General features: G+C 62.4%; 1 protein-coding gene across 2 annotated transcripts; it reads left to right on the forward strand.

Moving 5' to 3' along the window:
* Positions 1-1,043: 1,043 nt before the first annotated feature.
* GLIS2 (GLIS family zinc finger 2) lies at positions 1,044-21,847 on the forward strand. Of its 2 annotated transcripts, none has more exons than XM_044233665.1 (7): positions 1,044-1,165; positions 15,386-15,628; positions 16,447-16,619; positions 17,624-17,800; positions 17,883-18,016; positions 18,112-18,230; positions 19,104-21,847. In XM_044233665.1, the coding sequence occupies exons 2-7, from the start codon at positions 15,457-15,459 to the stop codon at positions 19,901-19,903; spliced, it is 1,575 nt and encodes a 524-aa protein (XP_044089600.1). In that variant the 5' UTR covers positions 1,044-1,165; positions 15,386-15,456; the 3' UTR covers positions 19,904-21,847. The 2 variants fall into 2 exon arrangements, with proteins under 2 accessions (XP_044089600.1, XP_044089599.1); XM_044233664.1 differs by lacking the exon at positions 1,044-1,165 and adding an exon at positions 13,842-14,898.
* The last annotated feature ends 383 nt before the right edge of the window (positions 21,848-22,230 follow it).

A 22,230-nucleotide genomic window follows, 5' to 3' on the forward strand; every position in this document is an offset into this window, starting at 1 on the left:
TGAGACCAAGGACCCCGACGGAGCTCAGGCTGGGGACGCACGCAGGTTGTCCCAGTTCCTGGGACCAAGCCTGGGGCCGAGCGGAAGCCCGACTGCTCCCGGCCGGACCTCGTTCTAATTCCACGGGCGGGGACCAACCCGGGACCTGGAGGGAGGGTCTGATCCCGGCCTCGAACCCTGGCTTGCGCCTCCCCGAATCCGAAGCCGGGGCCTCTGCCCGCCCGGCGCTGCCCGCGCGTTCCTGGAACTGGGTTGGGCGGAGAAATCAGGGCCTGCGGAGAGGCATTCCTGCCGCCCTCCCCGCAGCCCGGGGCCGCGGGGGGCCTGGCCAAGGTGACCCCGCGGGAGGGAGGCGAGGGGCCCCCGCCCCCTCGGCCGCAGCGACCTCCTCCATCTTCCCGGTTTTCCGGGCTTTTCCTCTGGGCCCGCTCGCCCTCCCTCCGGTCATCGGCGCGCCCGCCCCCTCCCCCGGCTTCCCCAAGGGCGGGACATCCCTCTCCCCCCCCCGCCCCCGCCACCCCCAGGCCACCTCCGGGCCGTGTCCCAGCGCTGCCCTCGGGCCGGGGGCGGGGCCGCGGCGGGAGGGGGTGTACCCGAGGATGGGGCCGAGGTGGACGCGCGCCGCTCGGCCGCGGCCCGGCGTCCCCTCCCTCCCGGTACCCTCTCCTCGCGGCCCCGCCGCCCTCGCTCCCACCCCTCCCCCGGCCCAGCGCCGACTCCCAGCCGCCCCCTCCCCCAGACGCGCACGCCCCGCCTGGCAGCTGGCGCCCCGGGCCTGGGGCCGCCGCGGCGAGAGGGGTTTGCTGGGAGGGCGGGCGCGAGGGAACCAGCGGGGGAGGAAGGAGGGAGCAAGGCCGCCCCCCGCGCCCCTCCTCCTCCCCCTCCTGCGAGGCTTGCCGGGCCCTCCTCCCGCCGCCTCCCTCCTCCCTCCTCCCTCCCTCTCTAAGACATCCCCGCACGGCCCGGCCGCCGCGGCCACCTTCCCTGCCGGAGCTGCAGATGTGGCGGAGCGGCCGGGCGCCGGGCGGCCGTGCCAGGGGAGCCCGCGCCCCGTGAGCCTCGCGCCCCGGCCCCCGCCCGCCCCGGCCCCTCCCCCGCTCGCTCCCCCGCCGCCCCCAGACCGCGGGAGCCCGCAGCCGGGAGCCCGACAGCCCCCGCCGCCGAGGTAGGAAGCCCCGGGGCGTCGCGCCGTGGGGACGGGACTGGGAGGGCGGCGGGGGGGCCGAGCTGTCGCGCGGGGGCCTGCAGGGGGCTGCGGGACCCCAGGGTCGCCTTCTCCTCCCGCGTCCCCGCCGCGCCCCGGGCCATTGTGAGCCCTCGCCGGGGCCCCTGCGCTCGCTCCCTCGCTCGCTTGGCTCGCGCGCTCCCTCCCTCGCCGGCTCCCCGGCCCCGTCCCTCAGTCTCTCCGTCTCTCTCGTGCTTCCTTCCCTCCCTCCGTCCGGAGGCCCGGCCGACCCACGGCCGGGCCCAGGGCGGGAGCAAACTTCGGCTGGGAAGTTGGGCGGCCGCGGTGGGGGCGCGCTGCAGGGTGAGGGGGGCCCCCGGAGCCTGGGCACAAAGTTGTCTGGGGCAGCGGGGCAGTCGCCCCTTCCCAGGGCTGCGCCGGGGCTGTTTCTAGGACGGGGTTTGAAAGGTGTCTCCTCCCTTGTCCCGGAAAGTCTCCCCACTGCTGCGCCTGGCTAGCCTGGGCCCTTCCCCGGCTGGGGGAGGGAGGCGTCTCTGGGGGTCAGGACGGGGTGCTGCCGCGTCGGGCCTGGGAGCCGGAGTCCTGTCTGGCACTTGCTCCTCCTCCACTGCTGTCTGGGTGGAAGCAGAAGAAGCTGGCAAAGTGAAGAGGGCAGGGGTATCCAAAGGGCCTGAAGGAGGGTCTGGAGGGAGTGGGGGAGGGGGCGAGGCAGGCAGGTGCATCCCGAGGGAGGGAGATACCGGCACCCTGCTTCCCCGCAGGCCCCCCCGGGAGTGGGGCTGGAAGCCAGGCTGGCACCTGGAGGCCTTGGCACACTGCCCTGGCCTGTCGGGTACTCAGGCCACAGCAGGGCAGCATGCTGCTTGTCCGCCTGTCCAGGAAGGACCGCCTGTCCTGTCCACCCAGGGCAGTGATGGTTGCAGGGATCCTGGCCCTGCCCTGGAGCCTAGGAAGCGGGAAGGGATCCTGGGAGGAGCCCTGGGCCCCCAGCCATCACAGCCCAGGATCTTGGCTCTGAAGGGAACGCTTGACACTGAGGGGGCAGCCAGGCCGGCCACAGACCTGGCCAAGGCCTGGGCTCTCATGGCCCTTGGTCTAGGCCAGGGGCAGGGCCTGAGCTGTGGTCTTCAGAGGTGGCCTTCCTGAGGGTCTTATGTCCTGGAGGGAAGGCGGGGCTTAGCTGAAGCTGAGGGTCAGCAGGAGACACTCCGGTCCCCCAGGGCCTTCCGCAGCTCCCAAGCTCAGGGAAGGGGAAACTGACCCCTTCCGTCTGCCCACCCACCCAGTCCCCTGCAAGCCCCGCTCCTGGTGCCACAGTGCCACAGCTGTTCTAGCCCGTCCCACACATCCCTCCCCACACATCCCTCCCCGTGACCTCGGAGCCTTCCCCCTCTGCTCCTCCTTCTCCCCTCTGGGCCTGGGCTGGGCCTCCCAGCTGGCCCTCGCCCACTCTGGGGGAAGGGCTGCACCTGGGGAGCCCTTCCCAGGACACCCCTTTCCAAGCTGCAGCCCAGCCCATTTTACAACCCACCCCCAGCTCTACTTGGCCCTGTCCACAGCCAGCCAGCCAGGAGGCAGTGCCAGGGGTTTGGGGCACAGTTTATGGGGGTTGAGGACCCCTTGGAAGCGTCCCTGTTTTCCTTAGCTCCTTACCCTCCCCCTCCTTTCCGGAGCTGCCATTAGCGCTGACCCTCTGACCCCCAGAGCCTGCCCACCCTTCCCTGTCTGTGACCTTTGACCTTTGGTGTTAAATCCCTCCAGCTGGGGCTCTTTGGCCCCTGAGTGACCCTGGCCCAGGTCCCCTGGGGGGCCTCTCCCTGCTCCTGGCTCTCTACACAGGGACACCTGCCAGTCCCTCCCTCACTGATGGGGAGGGGGTGCCCCAGGAAGCCAGACGGTGAGTCACCCCACTTCCAGGCACCACTGCTTTTAGAGTCGGTGGCTTTGGGGGATTCGGTTGAGCCAGGCCACAGCATTGAGGGTGAGTGAGAAAAGCCCCTGGCCTGGGAATCTGATCTCCTGGATTGGAGTTTGGGCCAGGCCACCAACTCCCGGGGGCCCGTGGGGCAGCTCCCTCTCACCCCCTTTCTGGGTCTCAGTTTCCTCATCCGTAAAACCAAGAAGTCAGACAAGGTGAACTTCCCGAGATAGAGTCCCTCAGAAAATTTGTTGGGTGGGGGGGTACTGAGAAGTGGGATCAGGCCAACAAAAGCCAACTCTCAATTATCCGTGGGTGGGGCCAGTACGAACAACTGGATGCCGCAGACATCCAGAAACCTCATTTCAAACAATCATGGGAACCGCGTCCCCCCAAAGCTTTTGTTGTTTCTCAAAAGCCAGCTGCAGATGGGGTAGCCACAGCCATGTCTTCTGCCTGGGCTCCCCTCACTGGGAGTGCCCGTGGAGGGCGAACCCGCCTGCAGGAGGACAGAGCTCTGCCAGAGACCCTCCTTGGGGCCTGTCAGAGGCCCTGGACCCCTCTTGGCCCCACCTCCCACACTCCCCTCTCCCCTCCTTCCCCAGCCTGGCCTTGGCCCCAGGCGGTGGGAGTGTCTTCTGCCACCTAATCCTCCTGGGGTCTGAACTGTGGTATAGAAGGAAGAATGTGTTTTCCTGACGACATTTTCCCATGTGCGTTTTCATCTACCCGACTGGCCTGGAATCCGAATTTCCCACTTGGGCGAGGGGGGTGGGGTGGGGATGGGCGCTGGGCAGAGTTTGGGGCAATCCCAGGATGAGGGAGGGTGGCGACAGCTGCGGCTGGGGGACCAGATGTTGGGGCTGGGGCCTGCCGAGGAGCTGGTTGGGAGGCATTTGGGGTGGGGCTCTGGTGCTGGGAGGCACCCTGGAGTTTGGTGGGGGAGATGGCTGCTCCTGGCTCTCCCCTCTGGCCCCGGATGTCTCCCCAGGTTGCATATGGGGCCGGGTTGGAGGGGAGGCCGTGGAGGCCCCTCATGCAAGCAGGGCATTCAGCCTGCAGCTGAGAGGCCCTGAGCTGGGCGGAATTGGGGGAAGAAGCTTTTCTGAGGCTGCAGGGGGTGCTTCCCTCTACTCAGGGTTCTTTTTTAAGATTTTATTTATTTATTTGTCAGAGATCGCAAGTAGGCAGAGAGGCAGGCAGAGAGAGAGGGAAGGGGAAGCGGGCTCCCTGCTGAGCAGAGAGCCCTCGGGGGCTCCATCCCAGGACCCTGGGATCATGACCTGAGCCGAAGGCAGAGGCTTAACCCACTGAGCCACCCAGGTGCCCCTCTAGTCAGGGTTCTTAATATGATTTTATATCTCACACAGATGACAGAGGCCAGAGGGTGACTGGTGGAAGGTGCCCAGCGATCCCCCCTTCACCTGGAGGTGGGGAATGTCAATGGTTGGTGAGGGGGCAGCTCAGGGCCAGCCAGAAAGAGGCAGCTCTCCCTTGCCTGAGTTGGTTCCCTTGCTATGGCCCCAATAGGTATGGGGCATCCCCTCTCTGAGATGGGATGCCCGGCCTTTTCCCAGCCTGCCACCAAAGCGGGGTGTGGGGGAGCACAGCTTTTGCAAAGCCCCTTGGGACACATCCCCCAACCCCGCCTCTGTGCCAGCCTGGTGAATTCTGAGTCAGGTGCTGCTGGGGCCGGGGACTCAGTATTTCCCACCTCCAGTAGCACTTCTGGTGCTCTGCTGACCCGCCAGGGTTGAGGCTTCACTGCTGGGACAGGAAAGGATGGGCTGCTGGGGGGTCCTGTGTAGGGGCATGGCCTGGAGTAGAGAGACCCCCATTCTCTCTGGGGCTCCAGCCCAGCTCTGCAAACCTCTGCTGTTCTCCAGCTCAGGACAGTGCCTGCTGAGGTCCCTAGGGAGGCAGGGTGTCTGGGGAAGGAGTGCCATGGGGAGAGCAACTCCCAGAGAAAATCCCCACCTTCCAGCAGCCCCGGGAACTTGGCAGGGCTTGACATCTGTCACCTAGAATTGCCACATCAGCCCGGTGAGGAAAATCTATTGATCACTGACAAATAAGGAAACTAAAGCTTTGGCTGGAATAGGGCCAGTGGGCTTCTGGGCCCAAGTTCCTGGATCTGCTCTGGCTGGTGGGGGGGTGGTACCTGGTGGTCAGTTTCCCAGCCCGGGATGAGAAGGGATCCTGGTCTGGAAGGGAACCCAAGCGCCCCAGCACCTGTGCACACTCAGCCCCCAAACCTCACCCTTTCCCTGGCCTTAACTCCAGACTGCTCTGTGGGGAAGGTGAGGCCTGGCCCAGGTCTGCAGGGGCCCCTGGCCCTTCTTCCCATTCCAGCACTAGTGGTATGGGACCCTCCCAGGGGAGCTCTGAGGGGGCCTCTACCCAGCTGGCCCCCAGGGAGCCCCGGAGCTGGACCTGCCATCCTAGCACCCTAGGATGCTTCTCTTCCAAGCTCCTTCAGGCTGGGCAGGGAAGGGGCCTCGGCTCTGGGCATCTTGAAGGGCCGGAGCTCTGGCCTTCTCCTCCTCCCCCTCCCAGATGGGATGGAGTGTTCTGGTTAACTGGTGGTCAGGCTGGGAGGAGCCTGGGGGCATGGGGATGTGACGTGATTCCAGCATTGGGGTGTGCGTTGGGGGGACTTTCCATCTGCTCCAGATGCCCCTGATGGGGGATGGGCAGAGGGCCTAAGAATCTTCCAGTGCCATGACTGGGGGTCTGGGGAGAGGCTGGGCCTTCCTCTGGCCCTTTGTCTTCAATGCCTGTGAAGCCAGGTAGTACAGGGACGGCCCCGCGATGCTGCGTGTGACATGTGTGCGCATACATCCTCCTGCCTTGGCAGATGGCTGCCCGGGGAGGGGACTGACCCAGCCCCTGGCCCCCTCCTCCAGTGATGGCCAAGGACTGGTGGGAGGCTCCGGAGGCCCCAGGAGACCGCCAAGCTGCCTGACTCAGTCCTGGGAAAACAATCCTGCCCAGCTGACAGAGGGTCTTGTCTCCTTTGCACAAATGCACTCACAGGCTAGTGCCCCACTGGGACCCTGGGAGTCTGAAGGCTGGGGGTGGAGGCTGCTGGGGGGGGGGGACTGACACTCAGAGATTTGAGGGCTTGGCCTGGGATCACTTGGGGTTAGGGAGGGACAGAGGGGGACCGGAGCCCAAGGCTGTCTGGCCCTGGCCCCTGAAATGCCAGTTCAGCGTGGGAATCCCCTCGGCTCTACTGTCCCCTGCTCTATCCCCCCATCCCCTGTGTGGGCATGAGGGCTTGATGTGGGGGCAGCTGCGTCCAGAGGAAGCCTGTCGCCCTCCCTTCTCCCCATCGTCCATCTGGGTCTGGCTGGCAAGTCCCAGCGTGCCTGAGCCATTTCTCCCCTGGGCCACTCCCTCCTACATCCAGAGCCCCCCAACCCCCATCCCCACACTTTCAGGCTGACTGCCCCTGAGCTGCCATGTCTCCTCCCCCCTGGGCTATGGGGCCCTCCATTGTCCTGCCTGTTCTAAAGCTCTCCCCCACCCAGTACTGCTGGCTGGCTGCCCGCCAGCCCCACCCTCTTTCAGGCCAGGCCCACACCACCACCTCAGGACACCTAGGGCTCACCCTACTGGGTGCTGTGGACCCTGGGCCCCCAAGGGCCTGCAGCAGGCCGGGCCTGACAGGGCACTACCCAGTGGGTGTTTCCTTTTGGGTTTGAAGACTGCCCCCAGCTTCTAGACTTGCTTTGCTGCCAAATGGGACAAGCTGGGGACAGGTAGGGGAGGCAGGAAAGAGGGGCTGTCGGCAGGGGTGGGGAGGGTAGGGGTGTGGGGGTGGAGTCCAGAAGTCATGGCAGGGCCCCTGCCAGGGCTGGTTACTGGCTGCTCTGGGGGTGGGCCCCACGCCAGCCCTGGGTGGGAGTGGCAGGAGAGAAGCTGGGGGAACTGGGCCCTACCAGTCATCCCAAGTGAGTCAGGGAGATGCTGGCCACCCCATCCTCATCCAGGTCTGCTCACAGGTCCTTTGCCCTGGACAGGGAGGAGGAGGCCTCTGTGCCAAGGCCCAGGCCCCGGCTCTCACCTTGACCTTGGGCAAGCCACTTATTCTTGGGGCTCAGCCCTTCCATCCTTCCCCACCTCCCACGGCTGGTGGGCCCCACAGTTGGATTCATTCCTTCAATGGACATTGCTGAGTGCCAGGAAGAGCGGAGGGCAGGTGTGATGGTGCTGCTTAGGGAGTGGTTAGGGAGCTCAAGCTCCAGGGGACTTGAGGCCAGCCCCTTCCTTTCCTGGATGGGGAAACTGAGGCCCAGAGCTTTGCCCACATCAGACTGGGGCAGGCCAGTTTTCTGGCATTGAGCCCACAGGACTTGGCATCGCTGCCCAGTTCCCTATGGTGGAGGGGGTCAGCTCAGCATGGGGGCTGTGGGAAACAGTGCAGTGGTCCCCTCCAGGAGGGCTTCCCTGGCTCTAGGACTCCCTTCTTGGAATGAGGCGCTGAATGCCAGCAGCAGGGGTTAAGTGCTGGGGCCAGAGGTCGGGGCAGTGCATGTAATACCCCGTGTGCAGAGTCAGGCATCCAAGGTGTGTTCATGAGCTGGTGGCATTACAGCAGGAGTGAGGACTTGGACCCTGGATCACCGTGGCAGGCAGCACAGGCCGCCGGAGGGCTGGGAATGCTTCCCTCAGCAACGCAGGGACAGGAGCAGGTCCTCTGCTCAGCTGTCAGGCACCTGCTGCCAAGAGTCTGAGGCCAGAGAGAGTAAATCAGGGAAGACTTGGTGCAGGAAGGGGAAGGAGGCAAGTGGCAACTGGGGGAGAATATGGGAATGTGGAAGGGTGTCTAGGGGGCCTGGCATTGAAGAGGTGAGCATCGGGCTTGTGGGAGAAAGAAAGGGAATCCTGAGAAAGGAGGTGCTGCTGGGGAGAGCTTGAGGGCAGGAGCCTCTGGCCTGGAAAAGAGGAGGGTACTTTCTGTGTAGAGCACTCCATGGCTCCCGGTGCCCTCCAGGTCCTGGCCCAGACCCGCTCTTGGGCCTCCTTCTCTTCTAAGTGACAAACAGTTTTGCTGAAGGTCAGCTGGGGCCACACCCCCAGCCTCTACAGCACTGGGCCCAGAAAGAGTGTGGGCTTTGGAACCTGGCAATAAACCCCAGATGTGCTACTCGAAAGCTCTGTGACCTTGGCAGGTAATTGAACCTCTCTAAGCTTCACTCTCCCCCCTCTGGAAAATGGAGACTAGCACCTAATTTGTGGGGGACCGGGAGGATGAATGGTGATGCGGAGCGGGAGGCAGACTGGCCTGTCTGGGCTGCAGAACAAGTTAGGACCCGATGTCCCAACACTTCACCCTATGTCCCCACTGCTTGGGAGCAGCCCTCCCCCACCCCGCTGCTCAAGCTCCCCCACCGAGGTCCAGGGGCCTTTCATCCTCATTCATCTGGAGGCCCCCAGGACTGAGTGGGTTGGAGGGCCTGGTGTTGGAATGCATAACTGAGCGGTGGGGTAAATGAGGCGGAGGGAAGGGAGGGCCAAAGTCCAGAGCCCGCCTTGCCAGCCACCGCTCTCAGTTGGCAGGTGCCATTCCGTGGGCCTGGTGCTTGTCCCGGGGTAGTGGGAGGGGTGAGCCGTGGGCAAGCCCCCAGGACTCAGGAGGTGCTTATCGGGTTGTCTTACAGCCTGACTTGGTTGGGAAACTGCAGTGTTGCCTTCCCTTTGGGGCCTGGGCCTCATCCCTGCGGCTTGTCCTCGTAACTCCTGAGTCCCAGACCGGCTACTGGTCACATGCGTGTCCTCTGTTTGGTGTTTGAGCACAGGTGTGACACATATGGACTGCCTCTATGTTGGGGTGCGGTGGGTGCCCGCCCATGTCCTGTGGGACACTGGCCATGGCCTTTGCTGGCCCCAGGGAATTCTGGCAGAGTGCCCAGCTCTGCCTGTCCATCCTGAGTGGCAGTGCTGCCTAGGGGGCCTGGACTCCTCCTGCCGAGGCCTCAGTGAGTGCGTGGCCCTATCGGGCTCCCCCCACCCCCATGCCAGCTCCTCCTGGGGATTTGGGCGGCCTGGGGCCAGCTCTTCCCTTCCCACTCTGAGGGCAGGCGTGGGGGGTGCTTGGCGGGCCTGCCTCTGGCAGAGGCCCAGGTGCAGGCAGTGCTCAAAGCCCCACGCACCACCTCCCCACCCCCCCGCCCCCAGCAAGCTGGGCAGACAGGAAAATACCAGACATAGTTGTACAAAGGTGGCTGCAGGCAGGCAGGCAATAGGGGGTGGAGGCCGCTGAGATGGGGGCCTAAGGGAGGCCTCTGTGCCAGGCTGGCCGCTGCAGCTGGACAGGCATGCACATCTGTGTGAGTGTGCTCATGCATATGTGGGTGGGGTCCATGTGTTGAGTTGCTACCGCCCCCAGCCTGGCAGCATTGGGGAAGCCAGGACTGGGGGAGCGGTTGGCGTGGGGGTAGGCCTGGGGAGCCAGCTGTGAGCCTTCCAGTTTCAGGCACTGCTCAAGTATCTGGGTGACCTTGGCAGGCTGAGTTATTGCATGGGGCACCCCCAGTCCAGTGCCAGGAACAAGAACCCTCGGGGCCACATCTCCTGCGTGCCCGGCACGGGGCCAAGCTCCTCCTGCGGGATGTCCCCAACCCCCACCTTGCCCCGTGAGCTGGCCCCTTTCTGTGGTACCTGTGTTTCTGACCAAGGCTCATAGGGGGCAACAGGGACCCATCTGAGGCCCCAGAGCCAGGGGCGAGAGCACAAAGGACCAGCACCAGCTCACCTGACTCCGGATAGTGCCATCTAAACGTGCCCGCGGGAGAAGTTCCTGGCACACACCCCTATTCAGGTGCTGCCCAGCTGAGGGCTTTCCTGAGTCCCCCATGACTAAGGGCAGAGAGCTCAACCCTCGCTGGTCCACCTGGGGCACTTGCTCCCCCACCCCCACCCCCCGGGGAATCTGGGGAGGCCCCATCTTGGGATGGGAGAGGGGCCGGCCTGCCGAAGGAGAGGTTCCCAGGAAGGCAAACCCTTCGGTCTTACAGAAAGTGCGGCCAGCCCCGGCCCCTCTCCTGGGACCTGCCAGGCTGGCAAGGCCTCAGGATAAGCCCCTCCCCTGGGTCCTGGGAGGAGGTCTGCTCCCTCCAGGGCTCCTCAGGGCCTCTGGGACCTCCCTCCTTTTCTTTGAGCAATTGGGCTCCAGAAGGTGGCTAGGGTCTGCTGTGGCCACTGCCCAGGACAGCTGGTGCCGGAGGCCCTTTGCGGGGCATGAGCTTGTTTAGTTGCACCTTATGGTGAAGGCCAGGTGCGCTCAGGTGAGGCTGAGACAGTGTTGTCTGTGGATACCATGGGGAGGGTCCGTCCCCCACCCAGCGGTCCTCATAGTTCTAGACTAGCCAAAGGCTGGGCATGTCAGTGATGGTGACAGTTAATTCAATAAGTTTGATCGAGTACCTACTAGGGGCCCAGCATTATTTTAGTTGCTGAATATTACATAATAATGGGAAACATTAAGAAATCACTGGATGTGTGCATCACCACCCAAAACCCAATGAGAAGTTATTACGGTTACCATCATCCCCTTTTAGAGGCCGGGACAATAAGACAGGGAGGTGACCTGCCGAAAGTCACATGGTCATATGGGCAGGAAGCAGCAGACCAAGGGGGAGATCCCGGTGGTCTGACTGGGATTTGGGCCCATGCTCTGCTGCCTGCTCAGGAAGCGGGGCGCTGAGAGGATGAGGTCTGCCTCTACCCCTGCCCCCAGCCCCTGCCGCCAGGAGGGTGGAGCTCTTGGCCAGAGCAGGGAGGGAGCAGGAGCAGTTCCCAGGAATGTGGGGCCGTTTGCTTTGGCAGCGGATCTGCCCTCAACTCTCCAAGCTTCCCTGTGGGCGCCCCCCCGCCCCCAGTTGGCCCCTCCAATGCCCACCCACTGCCTGCTGCCCCTCCTAGGTTCTGTACATAGCTCCCACAAACCCCTGGGCAGGGAGGAGGTGCCAAGCTGGACCCCTTTTGCCTGCCCTCCCAACATCCATGGGCAAAGGAAAGGCTGATAGTGAACATGGCTTCTGGACTCACCTGGGCTTGGAATCCAGTTCTGCCACAGACAAGCTGTGTGATCTTGTCTTAATCTCCCTGGGCCTCAGTTTTTACATCTGTAAAATGGGGGTGGCCAGAACCTGCCTTAACAGGTGCTGGCTCTTTGTCTGACTGTCCGTCAGACTGGCTGTTGGTCCTGTTGTCATGTAACCTTCACCCAAGCCTTCCAGTGGGCTTGCTCCCCACTCCAGCCCTCAGCTTCCCCATCTTCAAAGAACTGCATGTCGGTAGCAGTCTTCCCAGGCGCCAAACACCCCAGCACCCATAGAGCACAGGGGAGGCTGGGAACTTACTTCCCCTTTCCATGCCATATCAAGAAAGCCACTGGGCTTTTGCAAGGTGCATCTTAGACCCCTGTTCCCAAGTCCTAGGCCAGACGGGTCATGGCTGACCAAGGGGCAGTATCAGGACCACAGGGACAGTAAGGGGGGGTGTCCCTTATATGGCCCCATGCTGCTGTGGCGTGGGCAGGGAGAGCTCCCATCTTACAGAGAGTCTTGTCCTCTGCTTCTGGCAAGAAGCCCGAGTATTTCTCAGGGTGGTTATGCCTAGCTGCCCCCTCCACCTACACAGGCTGCCCTCCAATCCCGTGGCCAGCCGGCTGACTCCCTCCAGGCAGGGAAGGAGAGGCTTTATCCAGAACGGAGTCCAGCCCACTCCCCCCGAGCTTGGTGACTTCGAGCCTCAGTTTCCCCATGTGTACGACAGGGGCAACGACGGCATCTCCTCCCAGTAGGGGTTTTAGAGGACTCAAGAGAATTCTTGGACAGCCGGTGCTTGGCACAGGGTAGTGTTGGACGCCTGCTCACCGCCCCCCGCCGCGTGGGGTGTGCGTCTCGCCCCACTACATAGCGCCCTGGCGCGGTCTGTAGCGGTCCGGGCCTCGGTTTCCCCCGCCCCTCGCGCTCGCCCCGCGCTCGCCCCGCCCGCCGCGGGTGGGCTCGGCCGCCAGGTAGGCCGGGCGGGGGCGCTCGCCGGGCGCTGCAGCTGGGGGCCGTCGGCGCGCCGCGGGGCGGGCGCACAATAGCCGCCATTGTCTAGGCCCGGCCGGCGGGGCGGGCGCGGCGGGCGGGGGCCGGGCCCCGGGGGGCCAGCGCGGCCCACCCTCGGGGTGACCCCCCGCCCCGCGGGGAGGCCGGCCGGGGTCCCGCGCCCGCCCTGCCGCCCCGGTGGTCCCCGCGCCGCCCCGCTTCCTCCCGCTCCCTGGGCTCTAATTAGTTCCTTTCGCAGCTGGAGTAGCGGCGCGGCGCCCGGCAGCGCGACCACCTCGGCGCCGCCTCCCCGCCCGCCCGCCTGCGGCGAGGGGTCGCGCCCGGCCGCGGGCTCCGCCGCCGCTTCCGAAGCTCGCCTGCCCTCTAGGAGCCACGCGCGGCACCCTTCTGGGCGGCCCTCGCCTGCTCTGGGAAACGCGACGCCCGAGTGTCCTCCCTCCTGCCCGCCTGCGTGTCGGGAGCGTCGAATCCGGTGACAGGCCTGTCGCCTTCTCTTGTGAGCCTCGGAGGCCCGGGAGAGTGCCACCCTGGCTGTCGCCGTGCCCCCTTCACCCAGCCGCGGAACAAAGAGCAGAGCCCCGGTTCAGAAATGGCTTCTGCAAGCTTGGGGGTGGGGAGTGGAAGGTGACACCTTGAGGTTGGCCAAGGTCAGGACAGGAGAGAGGTCATAGGGGGTCTTCCCGTTGGTGTAGGGCCCCCTTCTGGAGGACAGTTCAGGGTGGGGCCAGGCTGGGGTTGGGAGATGCTGAGAGCAGCAGGCTTTTGGGCTGGATTCTTCCTACTTTCCCAAAGGAGTGGGTCTCTGGACTGGGTTCTGGATTCTTTGTGGGAATGAATCCCTGCTTCCTTGGGCAGAACCCAGTGACAGGAAGTGTGTATGTATGTGTTTGGGAGGGGTTCTCTGGGGACTGGGCCTGCTGATTAAGCGGGGGTGCTGGAGTCCCCACTCCCACCTGGGTACTGTGCCTACCCCTCCTGGCAAACAGGTTCCTCTTGGCCCCGGGGGGGGGGGGGGGAGCTCCCTAGTTGTATGCTGAGGCATGTCTCCTGCAGGTCTTAAGAACAAGATGACCCAGGGTCTAGGGCTCCTCCCTGGACCTCTTCTGGCCTGGGACGGAGGGCAGTAAGGCAGATGCCAAAGGATGTTACCTGGGCAGGGTTGCCAAAGCATCAGTTTGAATTCCCAGTTACCAGACCATCCAGCACACATGGTCCCCTTCTCTGGAAGGTCCAGTTGTGGGTGGAGGCTGTAGGCTGTGGGGAGGCCTGTGGCCCTAGGCCAGCTGAGGGACCAGGCCACCAGCCCTTCCTGGCTCCTGAATTCTTAATCAGCATAAATATTTACTTCCTTCCTCCCCTCCCAGGCTCCCAGCACAGAGGAGCTTCAGGGAGGTTGGACTGGGCCTGTGTCTAAAAATAAACAGGTGGAGGGACAGGCAGACAGACAGACATAACTGGGGGAGGGGGGTCAGGCAGAGGGCAGCTCCCTGCCCAGCCAGAGAGTGGAAGGGGGGGGGGTCCATCCATCACTGTCACCCACCCACCTGCCCGCCTTGGGTCTGGAGCGCCTAAAGGACAGGGTGGCAGCCTGATCCCAGCCCCACTTGCCTCACTGGGAGCCTCTGGCCCATTCTCGGCCTGGCCGCAGATCCAAACAGATCTGACCGGTCCCACCTGATGCAGTTTAACTGGGACAAGTCAGGTCACAGACTGAGTCCCACAACCAAGAGTGGCTGCCTCTCCTTGGGCTCCGATATTTAGCCATGTGCTGGTAGGGTCTTGGGATGTCCTCAAAGCAGAGGGTCCTAATTGAGGTAGGGGACTGCCTTGTTCCTTGTGTGCCTGGAGGGTCTTGGCAGAAGGAGAGCTTGTCAAGGGAGATGGATGGGCCAGGACTTGGGACCAGAGAAGATTGTCCAAAGTTGCTGAGGTGCATGGCCTGGAGGAAAGATGAGTGGGGACGTGAGGGCTGTCCTCCCCCTTTGGGCTCCATGAAGCACACACGTGGGCAACTCTGGTTCCCAGAGAGAGAGAGAGGTGCGTGTGCACACATGCACACACACAAACACACACACGCACAGCTGAAACGTATGGTCATGTGCCATGTGGTGGTTATGGGGGTGTTATGTATTAAATTATGAAAACGTGGATTTGGTGGATGATGTGGAGTATCTCATAGTGTTGCCTTGTTCAATGGATCGATTTTCAAGGTGTAATCACCTCAATTAGCAAACGCAAGGACACACTTCGACCACATATGGAAAGGTAGCCCCTGGAAAAAGTTGGAGGTTGGAATAGAGTTGACCTTGTTCTTGGGTCATTTGAATGTGAAGAAAATCACACCATTGATAATTTCTAAGAAACCGTGAAAATACCAGTGTGAGAATGTATAATAAAAGAATATCATCCCCCCCCGCCCCCGCAAAAAAAATGATGGATGGATGGATGTATCTTATTAACCCCCCCGACCGAGCTGGTCTATTTCCCTCCAACCCTGTCCGGGGCTGGCCTGGCTGGGCCACAGTCCCCAACTGCCCCCTGGTGGCGACCCAGAGCCCTCGGGCTCCCCGTGCCTATGGATACCTTTCTTCCCGAACTTACCTGGGAGGCAGGGCCCCCTATCTGCACCCCCATCCCTTGGGCCAGGCTCTGCACAGCTCACCTGAAACAAGCTCTCAGTCTCCTTCCCTTGCAGGTGACCACAGCTGCCTGGGAGGCCTCTCACGGTGAGCACTTGGCAATCAGTAGTGGAGAGCCACTAACAGTGACCTTGGAAGACGCTTGTTGCTCTTCTGGTTTGGTTCTGGGTCCTCAGGCTCAAATCAGGCACATGATCCCGAGCACAACTTGCCATTTGGTCAGAAATGACCTTTGGGACTTGGCTGACAGTTCCCAGAAGATCTGGCCTTGAAGCGGGTTGCTTTGCCGCTTCTTAGCTCTGTGACCTGAGGCAATATCTCTAAAACTCAGTTTCATGGCAAAATGGACTCTCTGAGCTTTGCCTCTAAAAGTCTTGAGGGCAGTGGATGTCAAAGCTCTCAGCAGGTGGTTGGTGCTCCTGTGTCCCGGGGCCAGAGCCCCTCAGGGTCCCCCTTCCCAGGGAGACAGTGCTTACGCAGCTGCACAGCCACGCCTCCCTCCCCTGGTGGCCTCTGTGGGTGCAGCCCAAGAAGGCTGAGGTCATGGTGTCACAGTACTCCTGTCCTCCCCCAGGTTCCTTCCTGAATCCCAGCTTGGGGGCGCCCCGCTGCCTGCAGCCACCTCCGACCCAGCACCCCATCACCATGCACTCCTTGGACGAGCCGCTCGACCTGAAGCTGAGCATCAGCAAGCTCCGGGCGGCGAGAGAAAAGCGAGAGAGGACGCTGAGTGTGGTCCGGCACCGAGCTCTGCACAGGGAGCTCGGCTTGGTGGATGACAGCCCCACCCCGGGCTCTCCGGGCTCCCCACCCTCAGGTACAGAACCCCTGGCAGGGCAGGGGGGTCTCCAGCCCCGATGAAGCCATGGCAATGGGAAGAACGTCCAAGGTGTGTCCCCCAGGATGTAAGCAAGCCCCTTGTAGCTTTCAGCTTAGAGCTAGAGCTCTGTCCATTTATCCTCCCAGCAGTTTGTCTCTGGAGGTGACACTGTCCCCGGGGGGAGGCAACTGACCTACCCAGTTCATGAAGCTGGCACAGCAGAGCCAGGATTCAAACTAGGCCTCGGGGAGGACATGGAGGAGCTGGTAAGGGGGAGCAGGGGATACCAAGGCCCTGTGACCCAACTCCTGGGCTTTGAGGCAGTGTGGCTGGTCAGTCAGGTCCCTGCAGATTGGGGACTGAGCCCAGAGAAGTGCTTCTCAGGGGTGCTTGGGGCTCAGGACTTCCACTCTGCCTGCCCAAGAAGCCCGAGAAGCCCAAGACCTGACAGCCAGACCCACCACATCTGAGCTAGAAGGCTCTGGAAGCAACCTGGCCCAAACCCCTCTTACAGAAGGGCGCAGGGAGGCAGGAAGGGGCCGGGAGAAGTCAGAAAGGTCCCCAGCTGGCAGGGTGATAGCAGGCCAGGAGCCTGGCTTCAAGCTCCCGTTCAGTGGGTACTTCCCACTCACGGGCTTACCCAGTGGCTGAGCTCTCCTGGTGGCGAAGGCCACACTCTCAGCTGTGCAGGCTGCTGCTCAGATGCTTGGGGTCCCAGGGTGGTCTGGCGGTATGGCTGGTATCTGCTTCCAGGGTCACGGTGGGGGATTCGGAGACTCCCGATCTAGTACCCCTGAAGAGTGCTTCTCCCTTAGGCTTCCTGCTGAACCCCAAGTTCCCTGAGAAGGTAGAGGGACGTTTTTCGGCGGCCCCTCTGGTGGACCTCAGCTTATCACCGCCGTCTGGGCTGGACTCTCCCAATGGCAGCAGCTCACTGTCCCCTGAGCGCCAGGGCAACGGGGACCTGCCTGCAGTGCCTGCTGCCCCGGTAAGGAGGGCATGAGGGTTCTGGAAAAGAGGTGTACTGGTCTCCTGGAAAGGACTACAAACTGGGTGACTTAGAACAACAGAAATGTATTATTCTGTCACAGTTCTGGAAGCTAAAGTCTGAAATCAAGGTATTGACAGGGCTGTGCTCCCTCCGAAGGCTCTGGGCAAGAATTTTTACTTGCTTCTTTACAGCTTCTGGTGGCTCCCGGTGTCCCCTGCCTTGTAGCTGTGTCATTCCTATCTCTGCCTCTGGTGCCACTTTGCCTTCTTCCTCTGTTGTGTATTTCTGAGTTCAAATCTCCCTTTCTCTTATGAAGACAACCATCACTGGATTTAGTTCTCCCCAATCCAGTATGATCTTTTTTTTTTTTTTTTTTTCTTTTTGAGAGGGAGAGAGAGAAAGAGAGTGAGCAGGGGTGGGGGTAGGGAGAGAGGGAGAGAGAATGGGGGTGGGGGACAGAGGGAGAGGGAGAGAGGGAATCTTTTTTTTTTTTTTTTAAAGATTTTATTTATTTATTTGACAGAGAGAAATCACAAGTAGATGGAGAGGCAGGCAGAGAGAGAGAGAGGGAAGCAGGCTCTCTGCTGAGCAGAGAGCCCGATGCGGGACTCGATCCCAGGACCCTGAGATCATGACCAGAGCCGAAGGCAGCGGCTTAACCCACTGAGCCACCCAGGTGCCCGAGGGAATCTTAATAAGCAGGCTCTATGCCCAGTGCAGAGCCCAAGCTGGATTTGATCTCACAAACCTGAGATCATGACCTGAGCTGAAATCAAGAGTCAGATGCTTAGCCGACTGAGTCACCCCACCGCCCTCAGTGTGACTTCTTAACTTGATTGCATCTACAGACACCCTATTTCCAACTAGGCTCATAGCCACAGGTACAGGGGGTTGGAACTGGGACAACTCAACCTGCCACAGAAGGAGACAGAGCGGGTGGGCGTGGGCCTGCTGGCCCAGCGGGGGGCACTAGCCCACTCTCCCTTCCCCCTGCTCCCCAGGACTTCCAGCCACTGCGTTATCTGGATGGCGTCCCCAGTTCCTTCCAGTTCTTCCTGCCTCTGGGCTCCGGGGGGGCCCTGCACCTGCCTGCTTCCTCCTTCCTTACCGCCCCCAAGGACAAGTGCCTCTCACCAGAGCTCCCCCTGCCCAAACAGCTGGTGTGTCGCTGGGCCAAGGTGAGTGGGGGGCCAGGAAGATGGGGGCCGGGGCTGGGGTGGGCGGCCCCACGCAGACTCAGAACCCTCCCCTGCCCTGCAGTGTAACCAGCTCTTCGAGCTCCTCCAAGACCTGGTGGATCACGTCAACGACTACCACGTCAAGCCCGAGAAGGACGCAGGGTACTGCTGCCACTGGGAGGGCTGTGCCCGCCACGGCCGAGGCTTCAATGCCAGGTGAGGGGGAGCGAGGGGGTGCTGGGCAGGAGTGGGAGGGGGGCTTGGGTGTCCCGCGAGCGGCGTCGAGCTCCCCTGTGGCCTCCCTGGAGCAGGTACAAGATGCTCATCCACATCCGCACACACACCAACGAGAAGCCGCACCGCTGCCCGACCTGCAGCAAAAGCTTCTCCCGCCTGGAGAATCTGAAGATCCACAACCGCTCGCACACAGGTGAGCAGCCGGGGCGGGGGGTTAATGGGGGGGCAGAGGAGGGAAGCCTCTCTGAGGGCTTGATCCTTGGATCCATCTCCTGTGTGGCCCCGGCACCCTTGTCAGTGTGACCATCCACTGGGTGCCACCCGCTAGGCGGTGCTCACTCCAGCCCCCGGTGGGGTCAGCGCTGGCGACAGAGCCACACACCTAATTTTAAACTTCCTAAATGCCCAAAAATTAAAGAAGTCCTAATTGCTGCATTGAAGAAAGGACAAAGGAATAGGTGAGATGAATTGTAACGAAATTCCTTGAATCAGATGTATTAAAAAGCCAGCAGTGAGACACGAGTTAATTCTGTACGAAGTCTGGAAGCGCAGTCTGGCGCGCGCCCTTCTGCTCACACAGCACATCTCGCTGTGGGCCCGCCGCACGTCAAGGGCGCCCCGCCTGGAGCAGCTACCAGACATGGGGTCAATCTGGAAGCATTCTGCTGCGCCAGGACCACATCCAGCGTACAGGGCATTCTGCAGTGCTCACTGTGGGCGCCCCCCCCCAGTAGGGTCATCAGCAGCATCTAAGCAGATCTGCGGTCCTGCCTGTCGAAGTGGTCACTGTCCTCCCCAATTCAGAGCACAGGACTGAGGCCAAAGGCACGCACATAGGCCACAGCAGAGCGGGGGGGGGGTGTGATCAGGCCAGCTTCTCCGCGGCCATGCCCTGCTGTCTGCACCCGGGATCAGATCTCTTGCCAGAGATCAGATCTCTTGCTGGGGACACCACCCCTCCCATCGGACAGTCAGTGCTCTCAGGGGGACAGCGTCTAGGGTGAGGGGCCTGGGGCCGCCCCGTGTGCGCAGAGGCCCCTCATGCCCGCCCTGCCCCGCCCCGCAGGTGAGAAGCCCTACGTCTGCCCCTACGAGGGCTGCAACAAGCGCTACTCCAACTCCAGCGACCGCTTCAAGCACACGCGCACCCACTATGTGGACAAGCCGTACTACTGCAAGATGCCCGGCTGCCACAAGCGCTACACCGACCCCAGCTCGCTGCGCAAGCACATCAAGGCCCACGGCCACTTCGTGTCTCCTGAGCAGCAAGAGCTCCTGCAGCTGCGCCCGCCCCCCAAACCACCACTGCCCACCCCCGACGGCAGCCCCTACGTCAGCGGAGCCCAGATCATCATCCCCAACCCTGCTGCCCTCTTCGGAGGCCCCAGCCTGCCCGGTCTGCCCCTGCCTCTGGCCCCCGGCCCTCTTGACCTCAGTGCCCTAGCCTGTGGCAATGGCGGGGGTGGTGGGGGGCCGGGTGGCATGGGCCCTGGGCTGCCGGGCCCTGTCTTGCCCCTCAATCTGGCTAAGAGCCCGCTGCTGCCCTCACCGTTTGGGGCTGGTGGACTGGGCCTGCCTGTGGTCTCCCTCCTCGCTGGCTCCGCTGGCGGCAAGGCCGAGGGGGAGAAGGGGCATGGGGCAGTCCCAGCCAGGTCTCTGGGCATGGAGGGCCGCAAGACGCCCCTGGAGAGGACTGAGAGCAGCCGCTCCCGGCCAAGCCCTGACGGACTCCCCCTGCTGCCAGGCACTGTGCTGGACCTGTCCACAGGCGTCAACTCGGCAGCCAGCAGCCCGGAGGCACTCGCCCCTGGTTGGGTGGTCATTCCGCCGGGCTCTGTGCTGCTCAAGCCAGCCGTGGTGAACTGAATCTGCCTGCTGGATGGCTACCTGCAGCCTGGCTAGCAGCTCCCAACCCTGCCCCTGACGAACGGAAACTTTTCTGCGAAATAGCAATAATGTCCTCCTGCCCCCGGGGCCTGGTTGGCTGGGTCCCCCAGGCAGACCCAGCCCCAGACAAGCTGGGCAGCAAGGATGGTGCTAGAAGGTCATTGGTGGTGTCCCAGGCTCCGGAACAGGGGCTGGTGCTGCCAGCCAGGGTGAGCCGTGCTCCTGGGTGCTAAGGCCTCGCTCGCCTCCGGCCCTTCCCCTGCCCTGTCCTCCACTTAGCCCTCAGTCTCCCAGCCGCGCCCCCCCGCCATGCCTCCCTCATCCATTCACCAGCCTGGGTAGGTCATCCTCCCTCCCTGCCTTGCCCACCTGCCAGCCATGTCCCCATCCTGCCTAGCCTCTCTGGGCCCCTGTTCTGGGGGCTTCTTGGACCCCTTTCCCTCTGGCCCACCCTCCAGAGGGAGAGCAAGACAGACGCAGGCAAAGCCACAGGAAGAAGCCACCTTATCCCTATGACAAGGCGCCTCCAAACTCAAAGAGGGAGGCCCGCTCTGCCAGCTGCCCCTCACTACTACTAGCCCGTCCAAAAACAGCCAGCACTACTGGAGGCTCGGCCCCTTCCCCAGACTGGACGCTCTCCACAGTGCGGGGACTGCTGACCACTCGCCTGCCCCTTCACTGCTGGGCCTTCTCCCTCTACTTTTAGGGAGCCCTGAGCAAGGAGGGGAGATGCCAGGATGCCGGGCCCTTGCTTGGCTCAGGGAACAGGTGGGGCAGGGCTTGGCTTGGGGTAGTGCCACTCTGCACAAGGGACTATGGAGGTTTGCAGGGTGTCAGGAGGTAGGAGGCTGGCCAGGGACAACCCCAGGCTGGGACACAGCTCCCATTCTGGGGGTGTCAAGTCACAGCCAAGCACATAGGGGAGGTAGGGCTCCGGGCCAGTGCTGGGCATGGGAGCTTTCCAGAGGCCATGGACTGAAAGCCCTGGGCTGGGGGGTGGAGAAGCAAACAAGGATGGCCATAGGAGCACCCGAGCCCTCCACCTGGGAAGGGGAAGCTAGAGGAAGGAGCCTGGATTTAAAACATGGTTGTGTCCGTCCGCTATTTCCCAGAGCCTCGGTCTTAGAGGTGTCCCCACCCCTGCCCACCACCTCCCCCATGGCACGGGCCAGAATAAGCTAAGGATGCTGGTGCTCCATGTGCCCCACAGCCCATGGCCCGATCCCACCAGGCCTCGGGGCCCCGGCAGATGCTTCCCCTCACCCTGAGCACTCACTGTTCCCTCTCTGGAGGTGGCCTGGTGCCGCCTGGGAGGCGCTGGCCCAGCAGCCAGGACTCCTGGCCCCTCAGCCACATGACCAAGCACTCCGTTTCCCCTGCTATAGAACTGGAGGCTGCGGGCCAGCAGGGGGTGCTCAGCAGCCCTGCGGACTCTACCCTCTCCCGACTGCCCTTCTGTCCTAGAGGGGGTGCCCTAACAGGGCCTGGCAGTGCTGCCTCCGCCCCTTGAAGGGGCTGTGAGCAGAACAGGAGGGAGCTGGTCTCCTTTCTTCAGGCCCCACCCAGGACCCAGGCCTTAAGTCCCCAGCTGGGGGCCAGGGCTCTGAGACTCAAGCCCAGGGAGCAGAGGAACAGGGCACTGGAAGGTGACGTTAGCTCAGCATGTGACTTGGTGATAGACCAGGCTCGAAAGGGCTGGTGTATGTGTTGTTGTTGTGGGTTTGTTGTTGCACATTCCAGGATATCAGTATTTTAACAGGTTCTAAGTGCCTTTCTATTGTAGCTTATGTTTTTCCTCCTCTTGGCTCCATTGCTGTTAGCATAGAGTTTAAAAAAAAAGAGATAAGCTAATGACTATAACAATATATTCCTCCATGTGAGAGGAAGTTTATAAAGAAACAATAAAAGTGAGTTGCAAAGATGGTTTCTGTCTTGGCTGTGCCACGAGTGGAGCCTCCCTGCTCGAGAACGCTGACCAACCATCTTATGCCTGGCCTGGGTCTCCCACCCCCAGCAGGCAGCACCCAGAGATCCCATTCCAGGGTTTCCTTCCAACCCTGCGGCTGCCACTACTGCCAGGTCTGCTGTTGGGAGCTGGGAGGGGGCAAGTGCTGAGGGAGCAGAGAGAGAAGATTCTGGATAAGTATCATGGGTTCAGGTCCTCACCCTGCCACTACCTGCTGTGACTTTGGTGAGCGAAGCCTTCGTTCTGGGGGAGACACAACTCCCTGGCCTTTGTCCAGTGGGAGTCTGGTGAAGGCTTCTCTTTCCTGGTGGCACTGGAACATTCCACCCAGATTCCAGAG

This window comes from Neovison vison, chromosome 14 (assembly GCF_020171115.1).
Source record: "Neovison vison isolate M4711 chromosome 14, ASM_NN_V1, whole genome shotgun sequence".
Taxonomy (NCBI): Eukaryota; Metazoa; Chordata; class Mammalia; order Carnivora; family Mustelidae; genus Neogale; species Neogale vison.